The sequence below is a fragment of the Pocillopora damicornis genome, chromosome 6 (assembly GCF_964200805.1).
Source record: "Pocillopora damicornis chromosome 6, jaPocDami1.2, whole genome shotgun sequence".
NCBI lineage: Eukaryota > Metazoa > Cnidaria > Anthozoa > Scleractinia > Pocilloporidae > Pocillopora > Pocillopora damicornis.
Genome location: NC_142675.1, coordinates 23,545,820 through 23,573,079, shown reverse-complemented (window position 1 = coordinate 23,573,079; position 27,260 = coordinate 23,545,820). Strand labels below are relative to the sequence as shown.

The 27,260-nt window shown below is 36.4% G+C and overlaps 3 protein-coding genes across 4 annotated transcripts; 1 reads left to right on the top strand and 2 right to left on the bottom strand.

Annotated features, from left to right (window-relative positions):
• Positions 1-270: 270 nt before the first annotated feature.
• Positions 271-6,434, top strand: LOC113682102 (uncharacterized). 2 transcript variants are annotated; one of them, XM_027199253.2, is made up of 7 exons: positions 271-457; positions 3,356-3,851; positions 4,045-4,209; positions 4,373-4,429; positions 4,936-4,998; positions 5,288-5,348; positions 5,656-6,434. In XM_027199253.2, the coding sequence occupies exons 2-7, from the start codon at positions 3,384-3,386 to the stop codon at positions 5,982-5,984; spliced, it is 1,143 nt and encodes a 380-aa protein (XP_027055054.2). In that variant the 5' UTR covers positions 271-457; positions 3,356-3,383; the 3' UTR covers positions 5,985-6,434. The 2 variants fall into 2 exon arrangements, with proteins under 2 accessions (XP_027055054.2, XP_027055053.2); XM_027199252.2 differs by having other exon boundaries at positions 273-1,353.
• A 741-nt stretch (positions 6,435-7,175) lies between these two features.
• LOC113682091 (epithelial sodium channel subunit alpha-like) lies at positions 7,176-15,139 on the bottom strand. Its single transcript, XM_027199241.2, has 13 exons — positions 15,017-15,139; positions 14,082-14,357; positions 13,648-13,783; positions 13,258-13,546; positions 12,813-12,946; positions 12,370-12,533; positions 11,845-11,955; positions 11,231-11,345; positions 10,876-10,954; positions 9,558-9,615; positions 8,747-8,826; positions 8,489-8,564; positions 7,176-8,314 (listed from the first exon to the last, which is right to left on the bottom strand). Exons 2-13 carry the CDS (start codon positions 14,337-14,339, stop codon positions 8,156-8,158), a joined length of 1,659 nt encoding a protein of 552 aa, XP_027055042.2. The 5' UTR covers positions 14,340-14,357; positions 15,017-15,139; the 3' UTR covers positions 7,176-8,155.
• An 813-nt stretch (positions 15,140-15,952) lies between these two features.
• LOC113681977 (epithelial sodium channel subunit alpha-like) lies at positions 15,953-23,794 on the bottom strand. The gene is made up of 13 exons (XM_027199124.2): positions 23,728-23,794; positions 22,940-23,264; positions 21,898-22,003; positions 20,966-21,503; positions 20,653-20,783; positions 19,974-20,137; positions 19,172-19,282; positions 18,674-18,782; positions 18,503-18,581; positions 18,033-18,090; positions 17,856-17,926; positions 17,606-17,681; positions 15,953-17,361 (listed from the first exon to the last, which is right to left on the bottom strand). Exons 2-13 carry the CDS (start codon positions 23,210-23,212, stop codon positions 17,206-17,208), a joined length of 1,872 nt encoding a protein of 623 aa, XP_027054925.2. The 5' UTR covers positions 23,213-23,264; positions 23,728-23,794; the 3' UTR covers positions 15,953-17,205.
• Positions 23,795-27,260: the final 3,466 nt, after the last annotated feature.

The window sequence follows — 27,260 nt, the reverse complement described above, 5'->3', positions numbered from 1 at the left end:
ATGGCTAGATATTAGCCTCGTTTCTTTTTTCCGTATTCATGGACCGAGACGACACTGTCCATAAATTACGAATTCTTTTGAAAGTCTAATGCTCTCTAAGCATTGTTCTGAACAAAGAAAAAGCTTAGGAAAAACAATAAAAAGGACGAATTTGTTGCAATACTGAACGAAACTAAAGGGAAGTGTAACATCAAGGGGTTGAGAGCTTTCTTTACACCTAACTACTTTGGGAGTAAGCTGATAGCGTCACAAAGCTATTATGTCATACTCCCGGTTGGGATCCTATCGAGCGAACAGTTCAGACGAACTTCCCGTCTATCGAAAAAACAAAAGGACATGTTTTAACATATTACAACTGTGACAAAGTAGAAGTTGAATCCATTTGAGAAAACGCATCGTTTGTTCAGGATTTTCTATTTGCAATCAGAGCTCGCACATGGAAAAATAAATATGAAAGGTAAGTAATTTAGGGAACTTTTCCAGCTTACTATCCACTTTGTGTTGTTTAAAACTATACGTCTAAAACTATACTCCAAATAAAGTTGCCTCCGGGAAAACGAGTGTTTCAATTTGGATAAAAATGTTGGATTTTCTTTAAGTGAATGCTATTCAGTTATCATATCTATTTAAGTTCTAAAATGCTTCCTTTCTCGTGATTAGTGATTAGAATGATGGAAAGCTCCTTGAAGGGGAAGTTCAACCTCTACTACATTGAAACGATGGGTTACAGTTTGAAAACAATCATGATTGTTTTTGTTTGTTTTCAACGTTTCAGTGAGTCCCTAGAAATCTAAGTGCCGTAACTAATTTGCGCTGATTATCGTAATTGCACGTCCTTATGTAATTTCCCTTCAATTATCTTTGGGAAAACTATTGTTAAACTTATAAATACCTTTAATGAAGGAAGGAAGTATAAGCGCACAATACTCGATTGAAATCCTTCGCTAAAAAAGCAACATTTGTTGACAAATAATTTTTCATGTTTCCGTTTGGGTCAAGCGTAGAGATTTTCATGCGTACCAACGTCGGGGTATTCAAGTGCTCTTTTAGAAAGAAACTGAACTGAATAAAAGTATTTCAAAAATCTTCTCTTCGAGAAGACTGCTGTGCTTATGTTCAACAGAGACATAATTTTATCAGGTTCATTCGATATATTTTTTTTTTAAATCACTTACCCCGAGTGGGTGAATGACTGAGAACCACCTGCTTTGCCTCTGTAAGAATTGGTAATGCTTCAGAAGAACGACATTCGAGTTTAACGAAGCACTGATGCGATTTTTTCGGGTGCAAAATGCTCCAAAGCACCCTTTGAAATGTTCGAAACGAGTCAAAGAGCGACTGGAATCTATCCAGGTAAGTCTAAACTCGGTTATATCTTAGAGGGTCGAAATTGAAAGACGTTTTCGAGGGCAACACCAGCTAAATTGGTGAACAGTAATACACCTGCTCTACAGGAACGAGTTTGTTTGAAACCGTCAACGAGACTGGTGGCTCTAAAAGACCTAATTCCTATCAGGTTGTGCTCCCTTATTATAAAGAATCCGGGAAAAGATGAAATTATAATATAGGACATGTAGCAATCTAGAATTTAAGTCGCAGAAGCGAAGATAACTACCTGTTTCATGACTTCCATCTTGATGGTTAAGTTATATTTAATTTCGACTGGTAGGCAATTAGAGTCCCAGGGAGTAGAACAACTGCTGAGAATTCTGGATGACAAAGGATGCTTTTAAAACCGTTATTGTAACTTTGAATTAGATACAGCTCGTTTTCAGCCGTCGCTTCCTATAGGTTTTGATCCGTATTGATGGCGTTCGTCTTGTAGTGAGTTTGCCTAAATTTAATGGAAAAATACAGCATATACTCATTTGACATCTCAAAGACTCTCTCTTGGCCATTAACATTAACTCCTGAGAAAATCTAACTCAGCGGGTTTATTAGTTAAAAGGATTAAAAATAACTCTAAATTAGGGCGTAACTCAATATATTAATTTCTGTTACTGACAATGGTGGTCGACTATTTTATCATTGCCATTGTTTTGTTTGAACTTATGACCCCCTGAAGAGCACCTGCTCTGAAAACAGTTTTAGCCAATCGCCAATGAATAAGGCAAAGCTTCAATAAACGTTTCTTCTTCCTTTTGTGAGTGAGCGTTTGAAAAGAAAAATGAAATAAGATTTTGTTGAGTAGATTATAGGGTTAATACTTGTGTTGACATCAGCTGTTGTTTGGATATTTGCTTTTTACAAGTATTTGCATTTGCAGGTGGCGTGGGACAATTTCTTGCTTTTTCACGGCTTCCAATTAATTACCTCCCACTTGAAAACTGTCACCTCTGATTTAAACAAAATTTACTGAACCTTAACTTGCTGGAAAAAATATATTTATTCCTATTTCAACAACGGAAACCTGAAGACACTATCAAATATTGCGAAGGCAACTAATAAGATGTAACTTATTCGTTGCAGGATACAAAGAGCGATTAACGAAATTATAAAATATAATTTTTTCAGTTATTCAAAATAATAATTTGTAGGAAAGTAAGGAAATCAGAAACGGTTTTGACTACAGACACTCCACTATCTTTTATTTGCCATCAGTATTAGCAACCAAAAAGAAGTTATATGCCATGAAGGGCCAATGTCTGATCAGATTTTCCGCTTTACTGAGTTTGTGTATAAAATAAAATAGAAATTCACTTCAATTAAGGAACTTAGTGAACATTCTTCCTTAACAGTATCATTTTTTCATCTTTTATACCATTAAGGGAGAAGTGAATGACCTTTTCGTAGAATTTAAGGACTTTAAAACCGATTTGGAAGGTGAAACATCGTTTGACCTAGAATGACATTATTGTTAGAGATTGTAAATGAAAATCTCATATCAAATAAAGCATTTAAAGCATCTGTCATTTATTTATATGGGTAAACACTCGTTAAGTTTAATTAAAATGTTTGTGGGGGGGTGAACACATGATACAGAATTTGTCAGTTATCCTTTAATCTAAAGAATCATAACAGAAAGAAGGGGGGCAACTTGAAGACAACGGAGAATCTTTCAAATGTTTGAGTTAATGAATTATTTTGGAAGTCATTTCACCAAATCAGCCATCCGACATCTAAGCCATTGGTCAGGTAGAAGACAGTGAGTGATCATAAACCAATCTGATATGTGAGACCGCCTGGTCAGTTTTTTAGAGGGTCAGTCAGTTAGAATTGATGTTTCAGTTGCTGCTGTTTTTGTTGTTGTTGTTGTTATTGTTGTTTTGAGCAACAGGCTGCACAGTTGGCGGCTTTCTGTTTGAAAATATGTTCCTTTTTAATGTTTCCTTCTTTCTATCCGTGACCTTTTCAGAAATGCCTTACGTGTGCAATAAGCATCAATGATGAAATTTTCAAACAAGTTTGAGGTTTTGCTTTCACTGATAACCGCTTCAGTCCTTGTGGTGACCGGCCAAAGGGCAAAGTTCAACGACAACGCAAGTGAAACTGCCTTAGGGTTGACTAAGCTTAAGGCCAAAGAACTTGCAGCCAACCCAAGTGCTTTGATACACGAGGCTCTGCATCTCGTGCGACGACGAAGAAACATTGAACCGAGATATGACGACCAAGTTAAGAGGAATATCCACGACAAAATTGCCAATTTGGCTAGCAAACAAAGAATTGAAGAGGACTCATCAGGAACGGAGAGAGAACATTCAGTTGATAAACGCCAGCTTCCTGAGGGTCTGGGTATGTTAAAAGACTATATGGGTGTTGCTGAGAATTCAGACAGATATCACCATTTTACGGCTGGTCCACGAAATGAAGACAGGTCATACATACGGGAAAAAAAGAGTCTACATGAAAATGTAAGAGGAATAATCATCTTAGTTCAACCTTTTTTTCCGTCGGACGTCTTTTTTGTCTTTGTCTGTTTTTTGTTGAATTTTGGTTGAAAAGTTAGTGTTATTGCTCGTTGCTAGTTTGTATGTAAGTTTTTTTGTTTGTTTTTTCTTCCTTTTAACTCTGATCGTTTGATGCATATTTTTTTTTTGAAAAAAGGACGTGATTTCTCTGTCGAAAAGCTCCCAAGACGAAAAGCCACTGAATTTCAATCCCATGTCGCTTGAAGACTTGATAAAAAAGGTGGCTCCTTTACTGAAAGGGAAAGATGGAAGGGATGGTAAAGATGGAAAGGATGGAAGAGATGGAAGGGACGGTCCAAAAGTAAGGAGTTACTAAAACTCGGTAATCTTTACTATACATTAAGTGAACAGATTTAATCACTTATACCAAAAAACCGAATCGATCCATTGATTGGGAGAGGCATGAATTAAAATGAACAAATAGATAATTAGATAAATGAATATTGTTTTTTCAATCATTGCAGGGTGACCCTGGCTATCCCGGCCCTCCTGGACCAGCCGGGCCCTCTGGATCATCAAAGGTTAGCGGAAAAGAGTCTACAAGGCTCATTAATGAATAATATCACCTAGTGGCTGATGGAAACTCATTAAATCTAGCCTTTGCTTGACTACATACAACATAATGCGACTTTTACTTCTGGATGTGCTGCAATCGGTCATCAGCAGAGTGACTCATTTTTCTTTTTGTACTTTAAAGAATACGTAATTAGCACAATCGAGTCCACTCTCGCTTGATCATGATGTCGACTCCACCTTAAGAATACTGGGGCCCGAATTTTTTTTTTGTTGAAAATAGAAATTTGAGGAAACTCTCGCTAGTTAAATTTTGGTGACAAAGGGGGAGAGAAAAATTTCTTTGATGAACAAAAATAACATCTTTTTTTTTAACCTAAGTATGAAATTTGAAACGGTTATGGTACATGGGTAAGTGATGAGGTATTTGAGTTCACAAGCGACAAAAGAAAACATTCTAGAGTCTCATCATCAGCTCTTTTTTTTCACATTTCAAATGCAACTTGGATTAAAGGGGTGCGCTGAAGCGTATGAAACTCGTGGTGTTGTTACGTCTTCAACGACTTCGTACAAGGAGGTAAGCTTTGTGAATAACAACAACAACAACAAACAATCGAAGAATCGAATAAAGTTGTAAGCTGGTTTGTTTGTCTTAATACGAAGGAACCGATGATTTTTATCACATTCAACTGATAGAATGTCTGGAATGCATCAGCACAGAGGAAGGACACCGATCTGTGGTGCTGCACTTTCTACAAATTATGTCAAGTGTGGCGATAACATTTGAGTGATTGACGTATTGATCGACGAGTGAGTTGTTGATTGTTGAATTGCCGATTCATTTTATCGTTTTGCTTTTTTTTTAGGAGAAGCCATCTGTTCATGTGACGAGTGATGGTAAAGCATTTCGTTTCTCAGACGGTCTGGGTAAGTTAGTAATGCTACAACATATGATAATGTCTATCTATCCTGAGTGCCAAATGAATTGTTTCTTTGTCTAACCATGGGAACATATCTTAGGGTGATAGAGAAGAAAATCTGAACCGATTTTCTCAAACTCACGCACCTGGTCGTGAATATCGCAGAATATCTTATGAGACATTGCGATCCTTATTATGATTGGCGCTTTGATTTTGGCATTATCATAAATTTATTTAATGTTGACTGCTTTCTACAGTCAAAAATGTATAAATGAAATATTGTATATACACATGTCTCTATTTTTCTCGAGCAGAATATTCCCGCTGGTGCTCGGAGTGTCCAACTTCACATCTGGCTGGAGGGATAAAATCCACCAACACATCCTTGGAAATTCCACGAGATGGTCGCTACTTTGTATACTGCCAATTTCACTTCCTTCAAACTGACAATGATAGGACAGGATTTGAAATCTTGATCAACGGAAATATTCACCTGTCAAAAGTTGTGAAAGGTGAAGAAGCCACCTACTCTGGAGCTGTTTTTGTAATGAAAAAGTCAAGTATAGTAACAGTGAGACTTCTAGGTCATGGCACCATAGAAGGCGATCATACTATCAACTTTTTGGGCGCGTATGAGTTATAAACGACATATTGAGCCCAGAAAACTGTCTGAGGTGACTTGAAATACGTAGAATTGTTCAAAGAGTTAAGGGCGTCTAGAACTGATCAAGTAATTTCGACGGAAATTCTAGGATAAGAGCTCCTTATCAGGTCTCCAATCGATTTAGAATTTGCTCAAAGGTATCCGCAAGTTCCTTTTTTCCAGGAATGATTTATAGTGATGTATCAAGCTTGACTTTCTCATCTAAAATACAAATTTTCTAGAGATTGACGACAGCAGCGTTTTTCAAAGTTGTGATATAAATGACTTCCTAGGACCAGGTTCTGAACCTAATGTAATAACACTGAAAGACATTGACAATCTAACATTGGTTAGTAGCAGTCTGTTGTTTTTAAATAAGATGCAAGATGTAGACCCAGTGTCATCAACGCCTCAATATCATTAAATTGTTAAACTGTTTTTGTTCAGAAATGGATCTTTCCTCTTTTTCGTTTGAGCTCGGTAATCATTATATTATGTTTATCTGACATAAGCCTCTGTACCTTTCATGAAATTTAGGATTTCCCTTCCTCTCCCTTTCAACCGTTTAGCTCCCATGAGTGAATAAAGGAGAATAAAGAAGAACACTCGATTATCGGACTACAAATTGATCCAATACCAAATTCTCCAAACTAATATCATAAGAATTGTGTGGCAGATAGTAAGGAGAATTACTGACGAGATCTTGAGAGTGAAAGGATAAAGAAGCCCTTTTTCCCCTTTCTGAGCCCTCCTTTCTCTCTTTCCCGCTCCTTTTATCAAAAACTTTGGTTAAAATGGTATTGAAATAGTTTGACTGGAGTTTCATTGTAACGGGAACTTCGATTGGTTAAAAAAGCTCTCTTTGGCAGAGTGAAAGAAACGCAGTGAGCTAAATGTCAGATTTTTGCAACATAAAACATAATTTTTATGTGTTTAAAGAAAAATTCTCAGACATGGCCATTGGAAACGGTGTTGCTAGAAACTAAACTTGTAAGAACTAAAGGAAATTCTCAGGATAGCACATGGAGGAAATCGTATTGCCCCAATCACTGATGTTGAAAATCAGTCAATCGTACGGGCGCATAGTGCTTTGTGAAGTTAAATTGACATAAGTAATCAACCTCATCGCCTGAATAAGACTAGACGAATGCAATTGAAACTTCGTGATCCACATCGGAAGTGACTACATTGTGAGACCATCGAAATACTTTATTATTGCTCCAGAGAATTTTGCCCGTAAAGTGCAAATGGTGCCCGATCTTTCACGGGCGACACTTATTTATTTTGGCGACTCTGTACTGGCTTTGTCGAATTATTCAAATAACAATAATCGCCGAATTGGAGGTGAATAGTGGTGGATATTTACCGAGCTGCGAAGCAGCGAGTCAAATATCATATCCACTCTCAATCACACTGAGGTAAATAATTGTTCTTGTATATACCATACAGAAACCAAAACAACAAGTTCATTTCTGTCCACATACCAAAAATGGTCAGAAATTTAATTGTTAACGCGAGTTTGTCCCTTTGAATGCTCAGGTGAATAGTACTTGCTAATCATTTCCAAACCAGCCAACCAGCGCGGCCAAAAAGCACTATTCAACCTGTCTGGTAAATACTATAGCCCATTATACAAGAACTTGCATTCTGAAAGGTTATATATGATAGTAGTTTCCTTAGAAATTAGCTGGCTTTTCGTGATGATTTTCCATCCAGTGAATGTCCGTAGAAACTAAGTCTAATAATAATTTTACAATTTTTTTTTGCCGGATAATACATCCTACTTCTTAGCCATTCTTTTGCTTCAATGTTTTATATAAGGTGTTACTTGAAATGCAGATGGTGTGGTTGGTTAAAAATTTGGAGAGAAAGCGACCAAAGAATAATCCCCATATAATTACGTCTTATTTGCCATGGTAATGCACGTAACTTGCCACGAAACTCGAGTGAGCATTACATCTACTGATACAAAAGTTCCTTAAAGAAATAGTTTGAAATTAATTTTTTTTCGTATTTTTCTAAACTATTAAAGTGAAATCGACGTTGTTTTGTTGTCGATACTATCCTTGTTACTATAGTTACTAAACTGAGCTTCTGAGAGAGGAGGAAAAATCGTCCAATATACCCAATGTTTGTTCTAAAGACGTTTTGGTCATTCTAACTTTTTGCCGCTATTCCCGTATTTCTACCCTACTTTCTTTCATAGTGATCCTTTTAAAAACAGTCTGCCCCAGGAGCAGCACCAACTCCAGAACTTCGCAGCAGGTTAGTACCGAAATACCAATCCACAAACCAAGTTGGCCTCCAATGTCGGCAATCAAGTTAATCCCCTATTAAGAATGATCAGAGTGATGAGAATGAAATCAATGAAAACATTATGATACAGTCATCCAGCCTTAAAAAAAGACAGAAGTCTAGGACTCTCAGTGGCAACTGGTTCTGATACACTTTTGGCGTAGGTTGAAGACATCATTACGATTGATTTTCTAAGTGTAAAAATTCACCTTGTAACTCAGGTATTCTTGAACTTCCTGAAAGTTGAGTCGCTCGTAAAACACTTTCACTTGAAGGAAGTTTCGACTGTGAAATTGAAGTACACGAGAAATGCAGATTAATTCAAATGCATCCTTGAGTTGTGACGAGGATTACACTATGAAGTCATAAATAATGATTATTTTATGTATGGTTATGGTTATGATTATTATTACTATCATTTCTATTATTCATATGTCTATCTTCGTAAATGATCATTGCTTACTTACTTTAAAAACTCAGGACCCTCTGCTTTTTGATTTTGAGCCGCTGCATTTTTCCTTTTGATGACACGATTGTACAGCACATCCTAGTAAATATGAAAAGAACCCATGGTAGCTTTAATTTTATTTTTTGAGAAGCTAGAGTTGGGTTTTGTTTTAATAGAGCAATTATCATTGGCACTTTGTTAGCAAAGTAAAAAATGACTGCAAGTTGTCATTAGATACGAGAGTAAAAAGATGAGGCTTATATTGATAAAGGCATTATTTTTTTGTTGTTACCACAAAGCACTTTAAACTTTACTTTGTTTTGGATTTTGTTTCATCCTAGTTATATTGTTTGCTTTATATTGTGTTTTTATTTGACTTTAGGCTAGTTGGCATTGCATATTGTATGCTTTTTATTTTGTTTGCTTTATATTGTGTTTGTATTTGACTTTAGGCTGGTTGGCATTGTATATTGTATGCTTTTTATTTTGTTTCTTGCGGCTGCTCTTTCTCTTTTAACGTATGATGCTGAAGCTTGTTACCTATACCGGCATGTACTAATATCTAACATCACTTTCTTTATCTTTCGAGGAAGAGTCCAGAAGAACATGCTGGATAAAAGGAAATGAAGCATGTAGTCAGCTACATCCAATCGCTCTGACGAAGGGCTAACACTCGAAGCGTCAGCTTTTAAAGTCTCTACGGTGGCCGATTTACATCATGAACTCAGTTGACAATACTAAATGACCCTGTATCCACCCATATTTCGTCTCTGAAACTAAGAAAGAGGTTCGAAATGTTTTAATGAATGCAGAGAAATAAACAGTCCCACCTGGAATCCTTCGGAGGGCCACTCTGCCATGGACATGGAGGTTTTGTATATCAGTTCACTGGAATTTGATAAGACGGCAGAAATAAAGATAAAAAGTAATCGTTACTCTATAAACTTCTCACCATACTTATTTAGAGATGCTCGTCTTTGTTTAAGGTCTGTTAATAAAATATAACTAATGATCTAGTTGTTAAGCTGTTGGAGTCCGTTATATTGTGGAATTTAAAACTTTGGAGACGAGAACGTGGATATTTCTTGTCTAAAGCGAGTTTGGAGATTTTTTTCAAACGCATCATTTAATGGGTGCCTCTTAAAATTCATTTACGTTGTTTGAAATAATATGAATTACCAGCATCTGATCCAAGCAGATATACATCCACCTACAGGCAACCCAAACTCCAGCTGTGAGATGATTATCTTGCGAAATAAAAGTTATGGTGAAAATATGAGAGTTTGTATGGGAATATTTACGCTAAACCGACGCTTAACCGACGTTAAACCGACGCTAAACCGAAGTTTGCTTCCAAAGTTTCCAGTTAGACGTTTAACGACCCACGTACACATTAACCATGACACACGGCCGTTGAAAACCAGCTTAGTGACCCTGCCTCCATAGCAAACTGTGCCTCACGGAGGACCACACCGTTTTTTGGCATCAATAAATTGTTTTAGAATCATGGTTTGGAAATGGAGTGTGCAGCCTTGTCCTTCTCTTGGGAGTAGCAATCCTAGAAATGGATAAGTCCCTAAAATGGCCTCGTTGCGACGAAGTAAGTGGTCACAAAACAAGAAATGCATTGTGAACGTAAGGCGAGGTATTTTCATTGAAAATTTGACTGTATTTTCAAGTTTTATTCCAAAGAGCGGTCGTAAATATTCTCATACAAGCTCTTATAGCTTCCCCATGACTTATTACGCAAGGTGATCATCTCATAACTGAAGCTTGGGCTGCCTGTGATCCACTTTGCGAGTCATTTATTACGCCTTTAAAAAATGTTCAGAGGAACGTGCGCGCCGTGATTGGTCAGAACAAGTTTATTATATTTCTATAAAGCACGCGCCTTAGTCGCATGAGTGCACTGTTGAGACATAATGCACGCAGCTTACTTCATCAGTACGAGTGCACACAATTCACAATGTATTCTCGCACTTCTCGCACTCGAGAAGTGCAGGAAGCACTCGCCTTCGGCTCGTGCTTCTCCGTACTTCTCTCTTGTTCTTAAAAATTCCCGCGTGCTTACATAACTCAACAATGCACTCGGCGCGTTATTTATTTCTTTATTTAAGAATTGAGCTGATAAATTCAGTGTATTTTCACCTGCAAGGAACAGGGCAGTCTGTATCGCAGTCAAGACCTTCCTCGTTGAACTGAGTTGTTAAGTCATCAAGGCAAATCTCTGAGACATAAAAATGCAGCAAATTGAGATTAAGGCGGCGAACAATCGAGACGTACTTTTCGTCATAGAACAGCAAAAGGAAGTCACTAAGTGCTGATATGGATCGAGGAATTGCCCTGCATCTCAAAATTACATATAGGAGGTATCTGCTGTCATCGCGGTAGAGCTCAAAATTTGTGTAGTAAATAATCGATTAAGGAAATGAGGAGGAGGAGGGAAATGAAACGTGGAAAAATAAAAAAAATCGATCGATAACAAAAAAAATTCAGCCCTAACCTGTATCAGGTTTCTTAATTTTGTCGCAAATATGACGCTCCTCGACAGGAAATCGAGCGTCAGCACATCCACACTTCTTGATTTGGGCTATCGCCAGGCAGGACCGCATGCAAGACTGAAAATACATAAGTAACGATAAAGAAAATCGAAAACCGTCTCAGAGAGAAATTACATTTTAACATCGCAACGCTGATTCAAACAGATAAGAAAGATGAGTGATATATATAGGGACGATGCAGTTTAATGCATTCAGAATGGAAAGTACGCTAAACCATGCGTACCGTTTCCAAGAGCAACAAGGTGTCGCACAAATCAACCTTCATTTCTTTTCGTATTTGTGATTTTGGATTATTCTTAGTCGAAATTATAAAACGAAATCACATCAGTTTTACTTTACTTACTATAGGTCACCCTCCCTTTTTTGCCTTATTTGCTTGTGGTTTCTTTATTTCAAATCGAAAAGTGCCCAATCGAGAAAAACGGCAAGGTGAAGTAGACATTCATTCTGAATACGTTAGCCCTTACGCAATGGGAGGAGGTTTCGTTAATGGCATTATCAAATACAAGGAAAAAATGGCTAATTATTTTTTGGCCCTAAAATTGCTAACTCGTACCTCCCGTGAATAAAATGATCCATATTTCACTTTATAAAGATCATTTTTTTGCTTGCTGTCGGGATTTCTGCAACTTCCATTGTTGAAAGGATCCACTCTAATAACAACTTCCTGTATAAAAGTGAACCAGATATGAAATTTAAAACTCGGCGATGATGTATGTTTCCCTTTTGTGGCCATGGTATTTTGGAATATGACAGAAACAATATATATTCAACAAATGGAAACAAACAAACCGCATATTATAAAAAAAATTAAAACTCCAACACATGAAGTCTACACTCTACCATTGAGATAGAAGACAGTGAAACTCATTTTTCGTTCATCAGCAAACTAGTGAAATGAATTTAACTTAGCCGAATTAAAAGAAGAGGAATTAAGGTGCTAAAGAAAGTACAGATGGATCGATAGCAGTTCTTTAGATCTGGTATTGAAAATATGCCATGACAAAAGGTGACAAAGGAGAATACAAAACAAATGATGATGGTATAAATGATACAACAATGATAAAAAATAAATTTCTACCCTTCGAACTCCAATGGCAGTCGAAAAACCTGGCACCAGGTTGACACCTTCTTCATCTGGGAAAGGCATTTCTCCTTGGGGGTGGATCACTATCCTCGCTCCAGCAGCTTGACTTATCTCTGGCACGTACTCGTTTGACTCAATGTTAAGGTTTAATTTGAGCCCTGAAAGTAAAAAGGATTTTTGACGATCGACGCCTTCGTACTAACATTGCAGTTCGAACCAAAAAGTACGTCATAGTGGTTCTATAAACTTTTGTGAAAAAAGAAAACTTTTTGACCGATCACAATTTTGCAGATTTCATCGAAGAGATAGCAAACTCTCCCTAGGGCTTTTTTGGTGCTACGGGTTTTTACAGTGTGGGGGCACTCCGGCAGTCTGCACGCTAAGCCAGCTGCGTGGAGGTTGATTGATATTAAGATTCGAATATTAAGATTCCTTACCTCCTGATGGACCTGTATTGTGAGTTTCTAAAACTGTCTGGTTGTTGTGATCGTCATCCACTCCACCATTAAATGTGTAGCAATTACCGTACCGATAGTCCCAAAACTTGTTCCAGTATTCTGAGTAGTTTTTCCTGTAAGTTAAGATTCTTGCTTTCACTTTTACATGTATTAATAGTATATGTGAAATTGATTGGTAACAAGATTGGTAACAAGAGAGGAAAATGAAAAGGAAAAAAGAAGACGATGATGACAATGAAGAAGAAGAACAAAAACAAGAACGAGAACGAGAACAAGAACAACAAATAGATATCGTTCTTTTCCATTATGTCAAAAAAAAAAACACAACAACACGAACAAAGCAAAAAGAAACACAAGAAAGGGGATGATCTTCACGCAGCTCTGACCTCTTTTCAGTTCCTTTTGGATACTGACGAATGATTACCTGCAGTCAATTCCCCTGAAGTTGCAGTCATACACGAAATCCTCATACTTGTGACCCATTTTGTGTAGGGTTGTTTGGTTTTCTAATGCTAAAAATGAGAGTAGCAAGTCCTCAAAGAGATAGTCGACAATGAGCTGTTCCTCTGGAGTATAGTATTCCGTTGTGTCGTTGTTTTTAGGAGACCGGTCTCCCTCTCCGGATCCAGAAGCGTCAGTGGGGGTTGCTAGATCGTCTTCTGTAGTTGGTTGGACATTTGCATCGTTGGTTGGCATGTCAGCATTATCTGGGTCTAGTATGTGTGAAGATAATGCGAAAGGTGTCTTAATCGTTTCAAAGTGTCTTTCAAAAGCTCTCAAAATCGTTCAAAACCTCATATGAAGAGCTGCTTACCTTGTGAGGCAACATTTTTCTGTTCCTTCATCCTTTCGTCAATTTCTTTGTAAATTTCATCTAAATAACGTTTCGAAATTTCGCTTTCCTTAATAGGGTTTTGGTTGCAGATTGTGACGGCTGGAAAACTCACATGCTATAAGTAAAAAAAAAATAAAACAAATAAAATAAAACAAAATAAAATAGAAACATGCAAACAAATAACTAAAAGAGGTAAGCAAAAAAATGATAGTATTTGAATTAATGAAGGAGCCAAACCAATCTATTGATGAGTTTGATTATTTTCTAAAAGCATACCATGGTATAAAAAATCAAAGTAAAGTAACGAACAGAACAAACAAACAAACAAACAAACAAACCAAACAAAACGGAAACAATCAAAACAAGTTTCTTCAATTAAATGGAATAGAATAATAATATCATGAAATACTCACAGCGTTATGTTTCACCTTTACCACAGTAGCAACAGGACGACTCAGCCACAGTGTGAACAAGCCATGCGTTTGGAATATAAACATGGTAAATGCTCCAAGTATGAAAATAGTCCATATAAAACGGCTGAACAGTGTCCTTGCCTCTGCCAGTCGCCCAATTCCATGCGTTGTTGTATAGCCACAAAAATCCTTGATTAGCTCTTTCGGCGATTGATTGTCCTCGCTTTTCTTAACATTATGTTCCGTTGCACCTGCCATTACCTCAGAGAGGTTTCCCTTCGGAAAAAACAGAAGCCTTGTAAAAAATTTGCGATTAGAGAGCTTTGATTCTGATTCGCATGCATCTGTTGGTGTATTTCATAAATATTATTTTGCTTGAATTCTGGTTATGTTGAAATGTTGAAGTCTAAAAATTACACTTCATTATTTAATACAAATATGATAACTTCATTTTTTATTCCACATAGTCGTTGCAGGTCTCCTTCAAAAACTTAAATTTGTTACTATGCTTTACTTTTCTCATCTCAAAGGAAAGAAAAACGCTAAAAAATAATTTTAACATTGCATGCAATATTCATTATTAGCTCCTTATCTCTTTTTATAAAGGCTTTTGGGCAATGGTTCTGAACAGAAATCTTCGTTCATCTTGCATTGAACAATTAGAGGCAGAAACCCATTTTTTGATCGTATCTAAGTACTGTTGATTAATCTACGTCTGAAGAATTTTATAAATGTGTTCTCTGCTTACCAAAGAGATATTTGAGATGTTGTAAATAAGATGAAGTATAAAATTCTTTGTTAAAACTGTTAATGCAGTAAAATATACAATTATCGACTTGAACTGTACATGATCACAATTCATCGTACATACGAAGTCGAGTCCATTATGGATAATTCGTAAATGCTGAAACGTTCCTCAAAATATGAATACATACCAGAAATATGCGGTTTCTACTCTCGTAATAACCTAAAACGCTAGTCCTGAAATGACACGGTCACCTGGTCCTGTGTCAAAGTTTTCCAAGTGACGATAGAAACGTCTTTTCTATGTGTTTATAGAAAAAAGGACCAATTGGTGGGCTCTTTTAAAGTAAATAATGGATTTTTACTTATTCATAACTAGAGCTGTCTTCCCTGGATACAAACAAAAGTGTCTTTCAGTACAAATTCAAAACAGACAAAGAATCCAACATGGTCAAGCAGGGATGAGTCAAGAAGAATAAGATTCAAGGAAGCCTTTCGATATGATTCAGTATGGCTCTATCCTCTGTTGCAAATGAAAATTCTGGAATTGAATCTAACTAATTAATTAACAAAATAGATACTTATTTTTATAATGGGGGAATATTGTTTCATTGACATGCGTTGCGTAACTTTCTTTAACTTCCGTTATTTATCACAGAGGCAGTCATTTCATAAAATGATCTACTGTAACTGACTAACTAGCGAAAAACCTAATGGTGAGAATGCACTTCTGAACGTAAATGGATGGTTAGCGAAGTGTTACTCATTAATTAGAGGGGAAAAACTACCGACATGTGTTTGTGGGTTGTATTACACTAAATACAAACAACACGAAACAAACGACGGCAGATGCTAAGAGTCTGTTTCTCCGACTTTAGTTAACATGTATACAATGAAATAAACGAGATCAAAAGGAAACCCACCGGCTTTTGACAGGTTTTACGTATTTGATTTTTGGTTTCAGAGAATGTCGAGAGTTCTCTTTAAAGCGTTCAATTTTTTTAAATTGTTGACCAAAAATAAGCAAACAAAAGAATGAAATAAGATGCAAAACAAATCAAAACATCTATGACCTAAATTAATCAGGAAAATTCCTCACAACAGAGCCTGATGGTTAATCCCAAAGTCAAACTGTCTAGTTTTATTTACCTAAGCATTGGAGACAATTCAACCAGATCTTGTCTAGAAAAAGTATGTCGTTGCTGAAAAAGTATACATAGCTAGCATTCTTCAAAGAAATTCTCGAAATCAACTTTTTAGAGTGTAAAGTTGACAAAAAAAATAATGAAATCCTTGGCATATGATAATTACCACATTGTTTTCTAGTGGTACGCCTGTCAGGGCTCTGTGTTTAAATTAGATGGTAACTATTTTTGTATGGTTATGAGTATTAGGAAAGTAGTCTAAGTTAGTTCTGACGCTTCATTTAAGTTGAACACAAACTGTACAAAGCTGCGTCAAATTGACACTCTAAAATGATGAATGAAATATTCATGACCAATAAGAAATCCTACCGCTCAGTAATTTTGTTCACGGTGGGTGGTTGCGTCCCTTAGTTTTGAAAGTTATCATACGGTCACTGAAACCCTATGGAGTTATTACAATACAGACAAATCCGACATGATAATTTAGTTGAGAGAGCAATATTTTAACAGGTTAATTAAGTATTATCTACTAAGTTGATAACGTAAATTGGCCACCGAAAAGAGTTTCGAAGCTGACATTTCCAGCGTTAGCTCTTCGTCATTCGCTTTGACGAATTTACGTTATCAACTCAGTTGATAATACTAAATTACCCTGTTATACTTTCCCACCGAGGCAGCACCACAATTTCTTTAGAAACGTACCCCCATTTAATATTACATGGCATATTTACAAATATCTTGCTCTCCTAAAACAAGTGTTGAGTTATAAGTCCTCTATTGCGAATTTTGCCAATACTGGCATCTTAGATACGTTCCATTCCTTCTTCCACGAGTAACTTTTTCCAGTAGTGCTATATACTCGTAAACTAAGATGCCACTTGTCATTCTTATCGTTATGATCACTATTGTTACCATTTTTCATTTCTTATTAACATTTTTAAAGCATTGTAACAAGAGATGCTTCGAGAAAATGCTGCATTTTAATAGTTTAAAATTGTAAAATGGATAGAAAGATACTAATAATTTGAGGAGGTAATTACACCCGACAAGATAAACAATTACACATGGTTCTTTGCTCTTTTTAAGCAGTATAGATGAGAAGGCAAGGTATACACACTCAATTATCCGATCGATTATGTATTGGTTAAACGTTTAATTCCTGAAAAAACTCAGAAAAGGCACTGGGAATAGTTTATTTTGTAATTATTGTTCTTATTATTAATTCTATTTTTGAATTAAGGTTGAACGTGAATACGTTTTCGTCGTCTCATACGCCCGATAGCGGTTTGTATTAATACTATTGCCAATTCCAAAAACTCGCAACACGTAAGCACTGATATACCAATCCAAAGGCCAAGCTGACCTCCTATATCAGCGACGAGATTAACACCCTGACGGGAAAAAAAAAACAAGAAAGGTGAATGATTATTAAGCATTAAGGGCTTAATCGAGATTCCGTCGTTTTTCCTATACAAGATAAAGTTCATTAAAGAGACAATGAAGAAAAACTAACCCTAGGATGAAGATAAATCGACTCTTCGTTCTGTGTGAAGAGAGTTCATTTTCGAAATGTATAAAGGAGACGAGCAAGTATTCGTAGGGAAGTAATCATTCCTAACATGTAAACCAACATACCTTATAGCTTATTCTTTCAGAGACCTTTTGGTAATTTAGCTGCTCGTAGTATATTTTCACTTGTGCAAAGTTTTCGCTGTATGAAACAACAAATGAAACAAAAAAAATTATCAATGACCTAAATATTTCTGACTAAATGCCTACAGATTTAATTGTCCGACTCTGATTTTGGTTTCCTATAACGTAAACCGACTTGTGCAAGTATTTCTATGGTTTATTTTTTGTTTTGTTTTAGTGAATAGCTACTCACTTTAGATTAAATCCATTGTACAACTCGTTATAAATGGAGGTCTTTTTCTTCACACGTGACTCAAGTATTGCCTGAAAGTTAAAAAAAGGTAGTGTATAATGACTTGGGAAAACTCAGCTGGAACCGAATATTCGAAGCTCACGTTATTTGAAGCAGTTAAAAAAGTACTGCAAATACCTCGTAGAAATAGGCAGGATATTGCGCCATTGAAAGAGTGGCCATGAACTGAATTTCACTAGAAGAAAAAGGACATTAATGTTGATAATGACGATGAGAGGGATTACGACTAAGATGTATTAAAATGCGTTTGATAGGTTTACATTGTAATACACCACGTAAGCTAAAGACGACACGAAACTGCCTGACATTACATGAAGTGACGGGCATGATAAGACATTTAAAGAAACGACAATGCATGATATGACACGACACGACATGACATGACACGACAGACATGATGGGAGGCGAAACGGCCAGATATCAAACAAATCACTAGAATAGCATGTCGCTGTGTGTAGACGTGTACATCGAGATGATTTTCATTCATGCAATGAAGCGCCTGACTATGTACAGGTTAAATTAAAGCATACCCACTAAGACTAAAGTTCATTTTGCTGGCTTATTTTTGATTGAGCGTTTTAATTTACCTGCATGGCGTAGGACAATTCTTCTCGCAGTTCAGTTCCCCAGTCACCAACTTGAGTTGTATCATTTCTAGACATTTCGCTGAAAAAGAAAAAATGCAATAAACTTTGTGTAAAAAAAATTATCGATAATCCTTGCTGCTTGAATAATTTAATTTAATCGACTGTCTTTACCTGTTGTCGAGTTCCTTAGATTACAAATATCTGAATGGGAAGGAAACTGGCCACTAGCACATCCACATTCTTCAACTTGTTTTTCGGCCTGGCAAGAATCTAAACAAGCCTTTGAAAAGAGTTGGAAATAAAGGCAACTAGTTAAATGGTTAGGGATCTGGGAATGCTAAAAATCAAAACCAGCCCATACGTATACTTTTGAACAGTTAATTACAGCTGTTCATTTGACAATGCTCTGGTGCATACAGCATATAAATCGTTTAACTGAGCAACCGCCGAGTATCAATAGCTAAAAAAGTTAATACATTAGGCTATCGATTGATTAGTCAGTAAACTGATCAGATGACCAGATACCAAGTAATATATTAGCCTATAGCATTTACAGCTGTAGCTCGTTGAAACAAAACGAAGGTTAGTTAACAGAAGAAACCCAAATTTAAAATATCAAAAGAATGATAATAAAAATAATAAAAGTTCAAAAGGCAAGAAACACGATACCTGTCTGGAGTAAGAGACATTGAATTTTTTGGCATACATGTTGTCGCGATTTAATCTCTTCTCAGGCTGGCAACTGCCGTTACCGAAAGGATCAACCCGTTCGATGACTTTCTGATGAGTGACAATAATTTAAATAGTAAGAATGAATGATAAAAATTTAATTTCGTTTTTCCTCCTCACTTTATTCTATAAACTGTGAATAACTCAAACTATCCTCTCTATTGAGGGCTGATTACACTTAAACTTTATAAAACTTACAGAAGAAATATTTGTCAGACTGTTTCTTTAAACTTGTTGATTTTTGCAGTACTCTATGTAATTTGCTAGTTATAATATTGAATATGGAGAGCATTGATATCAAGTTCCACGATTAATCAAGTCGATACATAGTGTTATAGCATACAGTAAGATAATCACATCTTAATGACAGCTGATAGTATGTACATGTATGATCCCAATTGGAAGCCCCTAGTTTTTTTCTTGTATAGCAAGTGTTACTTAATTTTCGTGCCTTATTTTTGAAACAAGATGATATTATTTGCGAGGAAAAACATAATTATATTTATACCCGTTTTCAAAACCATTTCAAATTTGAAAATATCTATCGAATACATATATACCTTTTATTTTCTCATCAAAAAGAGCCATTTTGAGAAAACGAAAGATATATATATATATATATATATATATATATATATATATATATATATATATACATACATACATATATATTTGATATATATTGTCAATGTTGCAACGTTTTTGCAAACGGGTGTATCTATATCCGAGAGTCTGTTCTCACCCTTGTCAAGGCAAACGCGGTGGAGCGGCTTGGTAACACACTATACCCCTCGTTATTGGGGAAGGGTATTTGGCCTTGATCATGAATCACAACTTTAGCTCCAGCAGTATCACTGAGTTCTGCAATGTACTGTGACTGCTCTATAAACAGGTTAAGCTTCAACCCTGATGTTTACAAATGCATACAAGAATGATTCACACCGAGAATGCATTACTCTTTCTCGCTCATTTAAAATTTCGACGACAAAACACTGAAAAAACATCAACAATAACAACAAGAAGCCGATTGTCGTTCTTGTCGTGCAAGTCTTGCTTTTTTTAGGAATTTCGCGTTTAAAAATTCCGCCATTAACAACAGCTATTTTCCAGATCAGCTACAACGATCGAACTAAATTTAAGGGGAAATTTCGTCGAAGTAGGTCAGCTTTCATGATAGTGAAAGAGGTAAGAGGGACAACAAAAGAACAAGAATGATGGAGCTTTGAATCCCTCGCCCTGGCTCTGGACAGGACAAAGTAGAGTTGATCATTAAAGTAGATATCGACGTCAATGCTCTTGCTGTTATATCGGATATTTCAATGCTTGTTATTCTTGTTCTAATGTGTTGACCCACGCACATTTCTTTTCATCGCTGTTTATCATTTAAAACCTGGAACACGGCAAAATGTGAATGTAAATACCTCCAGCTGGTCCAGTGACGTGGGAAATCATAGTCTTCTGTCTTTCTCCATTGTCATCAGTGCCACCGTTAAATGTGAAACAGTTTCCGTAACGATGATCCCAAAAATGCCTCCAATAAAGTGAATAGTTACTGAAAATGAAAAAGTCTGTAAATAACAACAAAAACCCTCGGAAACTGTTTATAGCAAAAAAAAAAAATTATTTTTTTTTTATTGCTGTGTTGTCGTTTTGTTTGGCTCTTTCTTTATTTATTTAAAAATAATTGCTTTATATTGCATTACACTGGCTGCCCTTTTTGAAAAGACAACATACCTGCAATCATATCCTCTAAATGAACACTCAAACACCAAATCCTCAAACTGGTGCCCCATATGGTAAGTCTCGGAATCGTTTTTCATTGCTATCTCAGCACGGATAGTTTCTTCGACCCTGTATTCCTCCTCTTTGGTCTCTTCAGGCCCACCTAGATAGAAATAGTCATAGCCAAAGTAGTCGTAGTCGTAAAAATAGTTTGGGTCGTAGTTGTAGTCGTTATTACTCGAGGGGTACATTGTTGGGTCTTCTGGAAAACCAGTGGGAACATCAATGGCATCAGTCGGGTCTTTTGAGGAACCGTGCGTGGTTTTTACTCCCGGAACGCTAGTGAAGGCATCAGTTGAATCACCTGGAGAAGCTGTCTGAGAGTTCGTCATAACGCTTTGTGTTACAACATTGGGAACATCAGAAGTGTGAGTCGAGTCAGTTGTAGCGTCTTCCGAACCGTCGGTAAGGACACCAGTGGTATCAGTTGGTAGGTCACCAGAACTTAATGCATTTTGAGAGGTTCTCGAATCTCCACTTTCATTTTCCTCTAAAATTCAAAATATATAGAAAGATGAATAAAATAGCATGAACAAGAAAGTTTCCATGCATCAGCATAGCTAGGAGAGTAGAAGTTATTTCTGTAATGACCCTTTATTAAAAAATACTTGTATTTTCTGTTTATTTTGTTTTTCGTTTGTTTCTTTTCCCATTTTTCTACATTTTTTTTGTTTTTATTTTCCCTGTCGTTGCATTATATAGTAAGCTCATTACCCTCAAGGTGAATACCCAGCAGGAGTGTCCGTCTATGAATAGTTAACGTTATAAGGCTGTTAGTTCAGTTTACCGGGACACACAGCTCACAACTCCTGAGTCTGTTATCTGCTTCACCGGCGCTGCAAAGCTGTTCTGTTCCAAATTTGTATTTCTTGACTCAACCTTACCTTCCAATCTCAAATGCTCCAAAATTTCATCTATGAAGCCATAGGGGAGTTTATCGTAGCGAATCATATTAAGGTTGCAGATGGACACAGCTGGAAATTTGACATGCTGCAAGTGGGTAAGCACGTTACATGATTATCGGGCCATAGCTCTCAGTAAGTACAATGTTTTAAGTAGTCATTATAGTTAATGTTTTTTCTTAATCGGCGGAATGAACAAAAGCAATTTATTAATATTTACGTCTTTTACGTTGAGTTCTCATTTACTCCACCTGATCTTTTCCTTTGTTGTAACTGGCTTCTGTGATGCATTTGATTTTAGTTTTCCGATACTCACGTCGAAATACACTTTAGCCACTTGACTAACCGATTATTCTGGCTGTAAGCCCCATTTTAGAATATTTTTGGCCTTTTGCTTATGCGGTTAGCATCGAGAGGAAGAAAAATGAATTGCACACAGAAAATAGCTAAAACAACCCGAGAGAACTAACGACTGTAAATGACGAAAAAGATCTAAAGCGACTCATAAAAAAAGATGAATGAAATAGTCGAGGCAAATAAATGAGGGAAACGGGAAAGGGAAAATACGTTTATACTGTATATCTGTTTGAACAATAGGATAGGCACACAACTTAAATTAAGAAAAAAATTAAGGACTGCGTCGCCTTTAATTAAAATTTACATTTGAGTTAGGGATCGGTCTATATTTTGTCTGAGAGAGCGGGATGGGGGGGGGGGAAGAAGGTTGTGGATAACTTAGAGGGGAATCACATGGTTTTCAGGGCGGATCAGTCGTCGCTAACAGAGTATTAAAGGGGTACTATAAAAAATTGACTTCCAATTAACCGCCAATGATAGGAGATCATGAGAAATTACAGAGCCTTACGAAGGGATAAGGTAAATTTTAACTGTGACACAACTAAAAACCTCCAAACCCCTTCGCCCGCCCCCCGCTGGCGATAAATCATGACAGGCTGAATTAGAAGGATAACTGCAGTGTGTGAGGCATTTCCTATTATTAGAAAATAATCATCTTCTCACTTACACTTTCGTGGTTGACAGAAACCACAGTTGTCACAGGTCGGCTGAGGTAAATAACAAATAAATTTTTGGTCTGAACTATGAACATCGCCATAGCACCCACACAAAACAGAGTCCATGATACTCGACGGAATATCCCACCACCATCGGCCAGTCTTCCAAGGCCATGTGCCGTCGTATAGCCACAGAAGTTACTAATAACCTCTTTAACAGAAGGTTTCTTGGTTTCAATGTCTTTCTCATTGCTGATGCTGTTTTCGGAAGTTTGTTTTCCCATGTTACCAGAAATCACACTGAATTGTTTTATGACAGTTTGTCATCAAATATCTCTGGAAGGAGTTAGCAGAGTCAAATTCTTTAGCATAACGTGATATTTCTTTCCGAAAGAAAAAATTACTTCCCTCGTTTAGAGCAGTTTCCAGTAATATTACTTATCAGAAAAACGCCACGTTTTACCATTATTTACCATAAACAACATGGTAACCTCACCTTCCAGAATAATTATCGGTTTCAACTTTTAAAAAAGTTTCTTGCATGAAATAGGACGATTTAACTCGCAATGTATTCCATGATAGGAAAAGTTTGGTTAGGTTCTTTCAATTTTTTAAAAGCAAAAAGTTATGTTCTGGCTGCATCATCGTTTCATAAACACAACCGATCGACAGAGGCAAGCTTATGGTGGTCTTGGCCAAAAAAAACAAGGGAATACGAAATCACAATGAATGACCAGTGGTTCATCAACGGTGAGAAAAGTAATGAGCAAATGATGATCGGGAGTTTTAGTCGTCATACCTTTAGTTCAGTTTGTGATATCCATTTATCTGTGACATTTAACTGTTTCCTATACCTTCAATTTAAGCCAACAAACCGCTACAAGTCACAGAAGAAGTTAATAAACTTTAATTAGCAAAACGGGCCGAACAATGGAAGGTAAGCATGACAAAAGAATCTCAAGGTCCAACATGCTAAGCGAAAACATGATTAACAGTACACCAATTGACTGTTCGGGAAGCTTCCACAAAGAGGAAATAAGTTGACGAGTAATCTTCTTTGCATTCTTGGTTTTTTACTTTTTTCTTTAATATCTATCACTTATCTAATTAAGTTTAAAAAGTTTGTGACATTCATTTTTGTGCCGCTTTGTTTAGAGTTATTCATTTTTAAACATACAAAATTATGGCCAACATTTTCCATTCAGAATATTAACTGATGTTATCGTTAACAAGAACACTGAATATATCGTTGCTTGGTTATCCTAAATGTATGTTGTCCTTAAGGTATTTCACCCTCTTTCTGAGAAAAAATAAACTTAACTGGCGCCAGATAAATCACAAAAATCGCACGTGAAAGAAACCATCTGTTAATTCTGGTAAATAAGAATATTGTTTTCACATCTCTATATTAGTCACGCCGTGTATACATCTGAAGCATCATGTATCCTAGTTTTTTTTGTTTTTTTTTCTTGTCAGATTTGAATTATTATCACGAGAAACTGTATGAATGTTATCCATCAAACTTCACTCTGCTATTTTACCTCGAATGGTTCATAGAATAAACCAGAGGTCTTCTTGCAGGAGCACTGAGGTAATTTCACGAAAAAAATACGAAGGCGCGCAAATTTTCATGATTTTACGTGGACAAGAGATCCTTATCTACTTTCTAAAACATGCATTTGAGGCAAAACGATTCCATTAATTCTTTTTTTATTTTTTTTTCTATTTCAATTCTGTTTCTGGAATTATATTTCTTCTTGCAACAACCGAATAAAGCATTGGCGAAAATTTTTTGAAATCTAGTGGTCATAAGCCCTATGACACTCAGTTCACGTAAAGTTTCTATCAAGAAACGTAGCATATTATAAGCTTTTGTAAATAGAATGTGCTGGAGAACCATCAATTTTAACAAAACAAAAACAATACAAAACAACACAGAAACACACACACACAAAAAATGAAAACAGACAAACAAAGACAAAAAGCAAACAAAAGACAAACAACTGAAAGACAGAAAAAAAGGGAGTGCCATCGTAAATTTACAAGTGGATTTGCGAAGTATAGGAACGAGTGATGTGGGGTTTCGATATGCAAATTTCGTGGCGTTAACACGGTTTTGGGGTCTATAGGGAGCATGAATTTTGTTAAAGAGGGCGGACCGATAATCAAATATGACGGATTGATTGGGGAAGGGAAGACGGCTCAATTCTGTTCCTTGTATTGGTATCAAAGGATCTTTTAGTACAATTACTGTATAGTCTAATTATATTATTCTTTATAACTGCGTTCACCTTATTGTCACTTTGAATTTTTTTTGGGTAAAACTTATCATGTCCTTTTTTAACCCACAGTTGCTGGTCTGACTTTAATCTTTAATGCTTGTTCGTTTGAATTGCATCAAACAAGAGATGCAACTGAAAGAAACTTTATTCTTCATTATTCATTCTTAAGAGCCATTTTCCGAGAAAATCGAAAATCGCATGACACTCGTGAAAAAAACGAATTTTTTTTCCTCTTGCCAAAACATCCCTTTTAGTAACCTTATTGAAGAAAAAATAATTTTGGGTTCAAGCGATTCATTGTACGGGAGAAATTACAAAAAGTTTGAAAAATCGATTTTTTGCTGGTTTTTCGTACTCAAAAGAACAAAATCCGACCGCAACTTCGAGAAAACGGTGAACGCATAAGAAACAATCCCTAACATCGAAACTTCAGCCGAGTATTATTTCGTACTGACTCTTTAATTTCCTGAAAGAAATTTAAAGAAAGAAGTTTTTAACAATTTACAATCGACAAGTTTAAAAAGGTCAAATTTGTATCCCTGGAAATGTTAATAAATGAAGGCGAACTTTAACTGTTGTAAAAGGCCACTGGTATATGCCGCTTCCTAGTAAAACCCATATAGAATAAAACCTTGGCTATTGAACTAAATTACTGGAAAGTTTTAGCTCTGGAAATCCAATATAGTCCTCACACTAAAGTAAGCAATTTGAGTATCTGAGTAAATAAAATTTATGCAAATTAGACGGCCCGCTGAATAAATTCATATTTTTAACGCAAAGTTTTGTTGAACGAACAACTTACCATTGCTTGTTGCGATAGAAGTTAAATCCATCTCTCAATCTGTTTGTCCTGTGAAGTGGCAACTCATCCATACCTGATTTTGACCAAAATGTGTCCAGCAACTTCAGTGCTTGAGCTATCTAAACACTTCCCACGCAGCGCTTATTACGCATTATCAGACGCTTTAATAATAATGAAACCCGATTATGTTTTGGTCCGAAAATAACATACAATGATGAAAATTAACCACTACTCAAACCACACAGTTAACAAGGTGAGTATTATTCTTATTGTGCGAAAAAATCAGATACTAGACGGGATAACAAGATCATATGACGTGTAATTTAGCAAACGTGCAAAGATTGGTCACGCTAGCTTGTCGCATATGACGGTACGTGCTATACTTCGTACACAATGTAAACAGACAAAGAAGCAATTACAGCTGTCCCAATGAAAAAATGTACAACCGTACGTCTGTTTATAGATCATCAGTGTAAAAATATTCGACTCTAGGAACAATATTAATAAAACATTTCCAGGTCAAATGCTCCTGGAATAAAATTTATATATTGTCACGAACTGTTTCGCCACTTACTATTGCACGTGCCTCTATGATATTATTTTTAATTGAATTATTCCCGTCTAGTATTACGAATACCGAAACAGCGTTGGTGGAGTTTGTCTCGTTTGTTGGGAGAGCTTTGTTTTTTGTCATGGCTTCGGCAACGTTTCACTCATGTAGTTTTTCTGGTTTATTACACGACGCCACACCCTGTGGTTTAAGCACCGATTATCCAGGCCAAGTTGAAGTTCTCGCTTTAAGAAATTGTACAAGGGACATTTCGAGGCACTGCGAGCTGTATGGATTAAAAGCAGATACAGCACTTGACACTGAATGAAAACTGCTGTTAGCAAGAGCAGGTAAATCTTATGTACTGTCTTACCGTCTTACGTAGCGGCTAATAGTGGTGTACATTTCCATCATCTCTTTATCACAGACCTCACGATGCTCATGTTATTCTAAGAAAATCTTCGGGTGCTTTCCATTCAGCCCAAAATTCCGCAAGTTTCGGTTAGAAATCAAATGGAATGGACCATTTCGGTTCGGTCCTACCAGAATATTTGGGAACGCCTTTGAAGCTGGTCCACTTTGACTGGTCAGGTTATTTCGGTCGGTCAGGTTATTTCGGTCGGTCGAACCGAAATGTCCCCTTCCATTTGACAAAATTATTGTCCCCAGTACTTGTGTACCACTCTTTTGTATCCTGC

What these genes read in the sequence shown, in the direction of transcription:
- LOC113682102 (XM_027199253.2), top strand. Translation starts at nt 3,384, where the DNA reads ATGATGAAATTTTCAAACAAGTTTGAGGTTTTGCTTTCACTGATAACC. An exon ending in GGCCCTCTGGATCATCAAAG is followed by an intron (nt 4,430 to 4,935) that starts GTTAGCGGAAAA and finishes CTTGGATTAAAG; the next exon opens with GGGTGCGCTGAAGCGTATGA. An exon ending in CAACGACTTCGTACAAGGAG is followed by an intron (nt 4,999 to 5,287) that starts GTAAGCTTTGTG and finishes CTTTTTTTTTAG; the next exon opens with GAGAAGCCATCTGTTCATGT.
- LOC113681977 (XM_027199124.2), bottom strand. Translation starts at nt 23,212, where the DNA reads ATGGGAAAACAAACTTCCGAAAACAGCATCAGCAATGAGAAAGACATT. An exon ending in TCTAAGGAACTCGACAACAG is followed by an intron (nt 18,582 to 18,673) that starts GTAAAGACAGTC and finishes TTTCTTTTTCAG; the next exon opens with CGAAATGTCTAGAAATGATA. An exon ending in TACAATGGATTTAATCTAAA is followed by an intron (nt 17,682 to 17,855) that starts GTGAGTAGCTAT and finishes TGTTTCATACAG; the next exon opens with CGAAAACTTTGCACAAGTGA.
- LOC113682091 (XM_027199241.2), bottom strand. Translation starts at nt 14,339, where the DNA reads ATGGCAGGTGCAACGGAACATAATGTTAAGAAAAGCGAGGACAATCAA. An exon ending in CTGCCATTGGAGTTCGAAGG is followed by an intron (nt 11,956 to 12,369) that starts GTAGAAATTTAT and finishes ACTTTTATACAG; the next exon opens with GAAGTTGTTATTAGAGTGGA. An exon ending in GACTGCCCTGTTCCTTGCAG is followed by an intron (nt 9,616 to 10,875) that starts GTGAAAATACAC and finishes ATCAAATTCCAG; the next exon opens with TGAACTGATATACAAAACCT.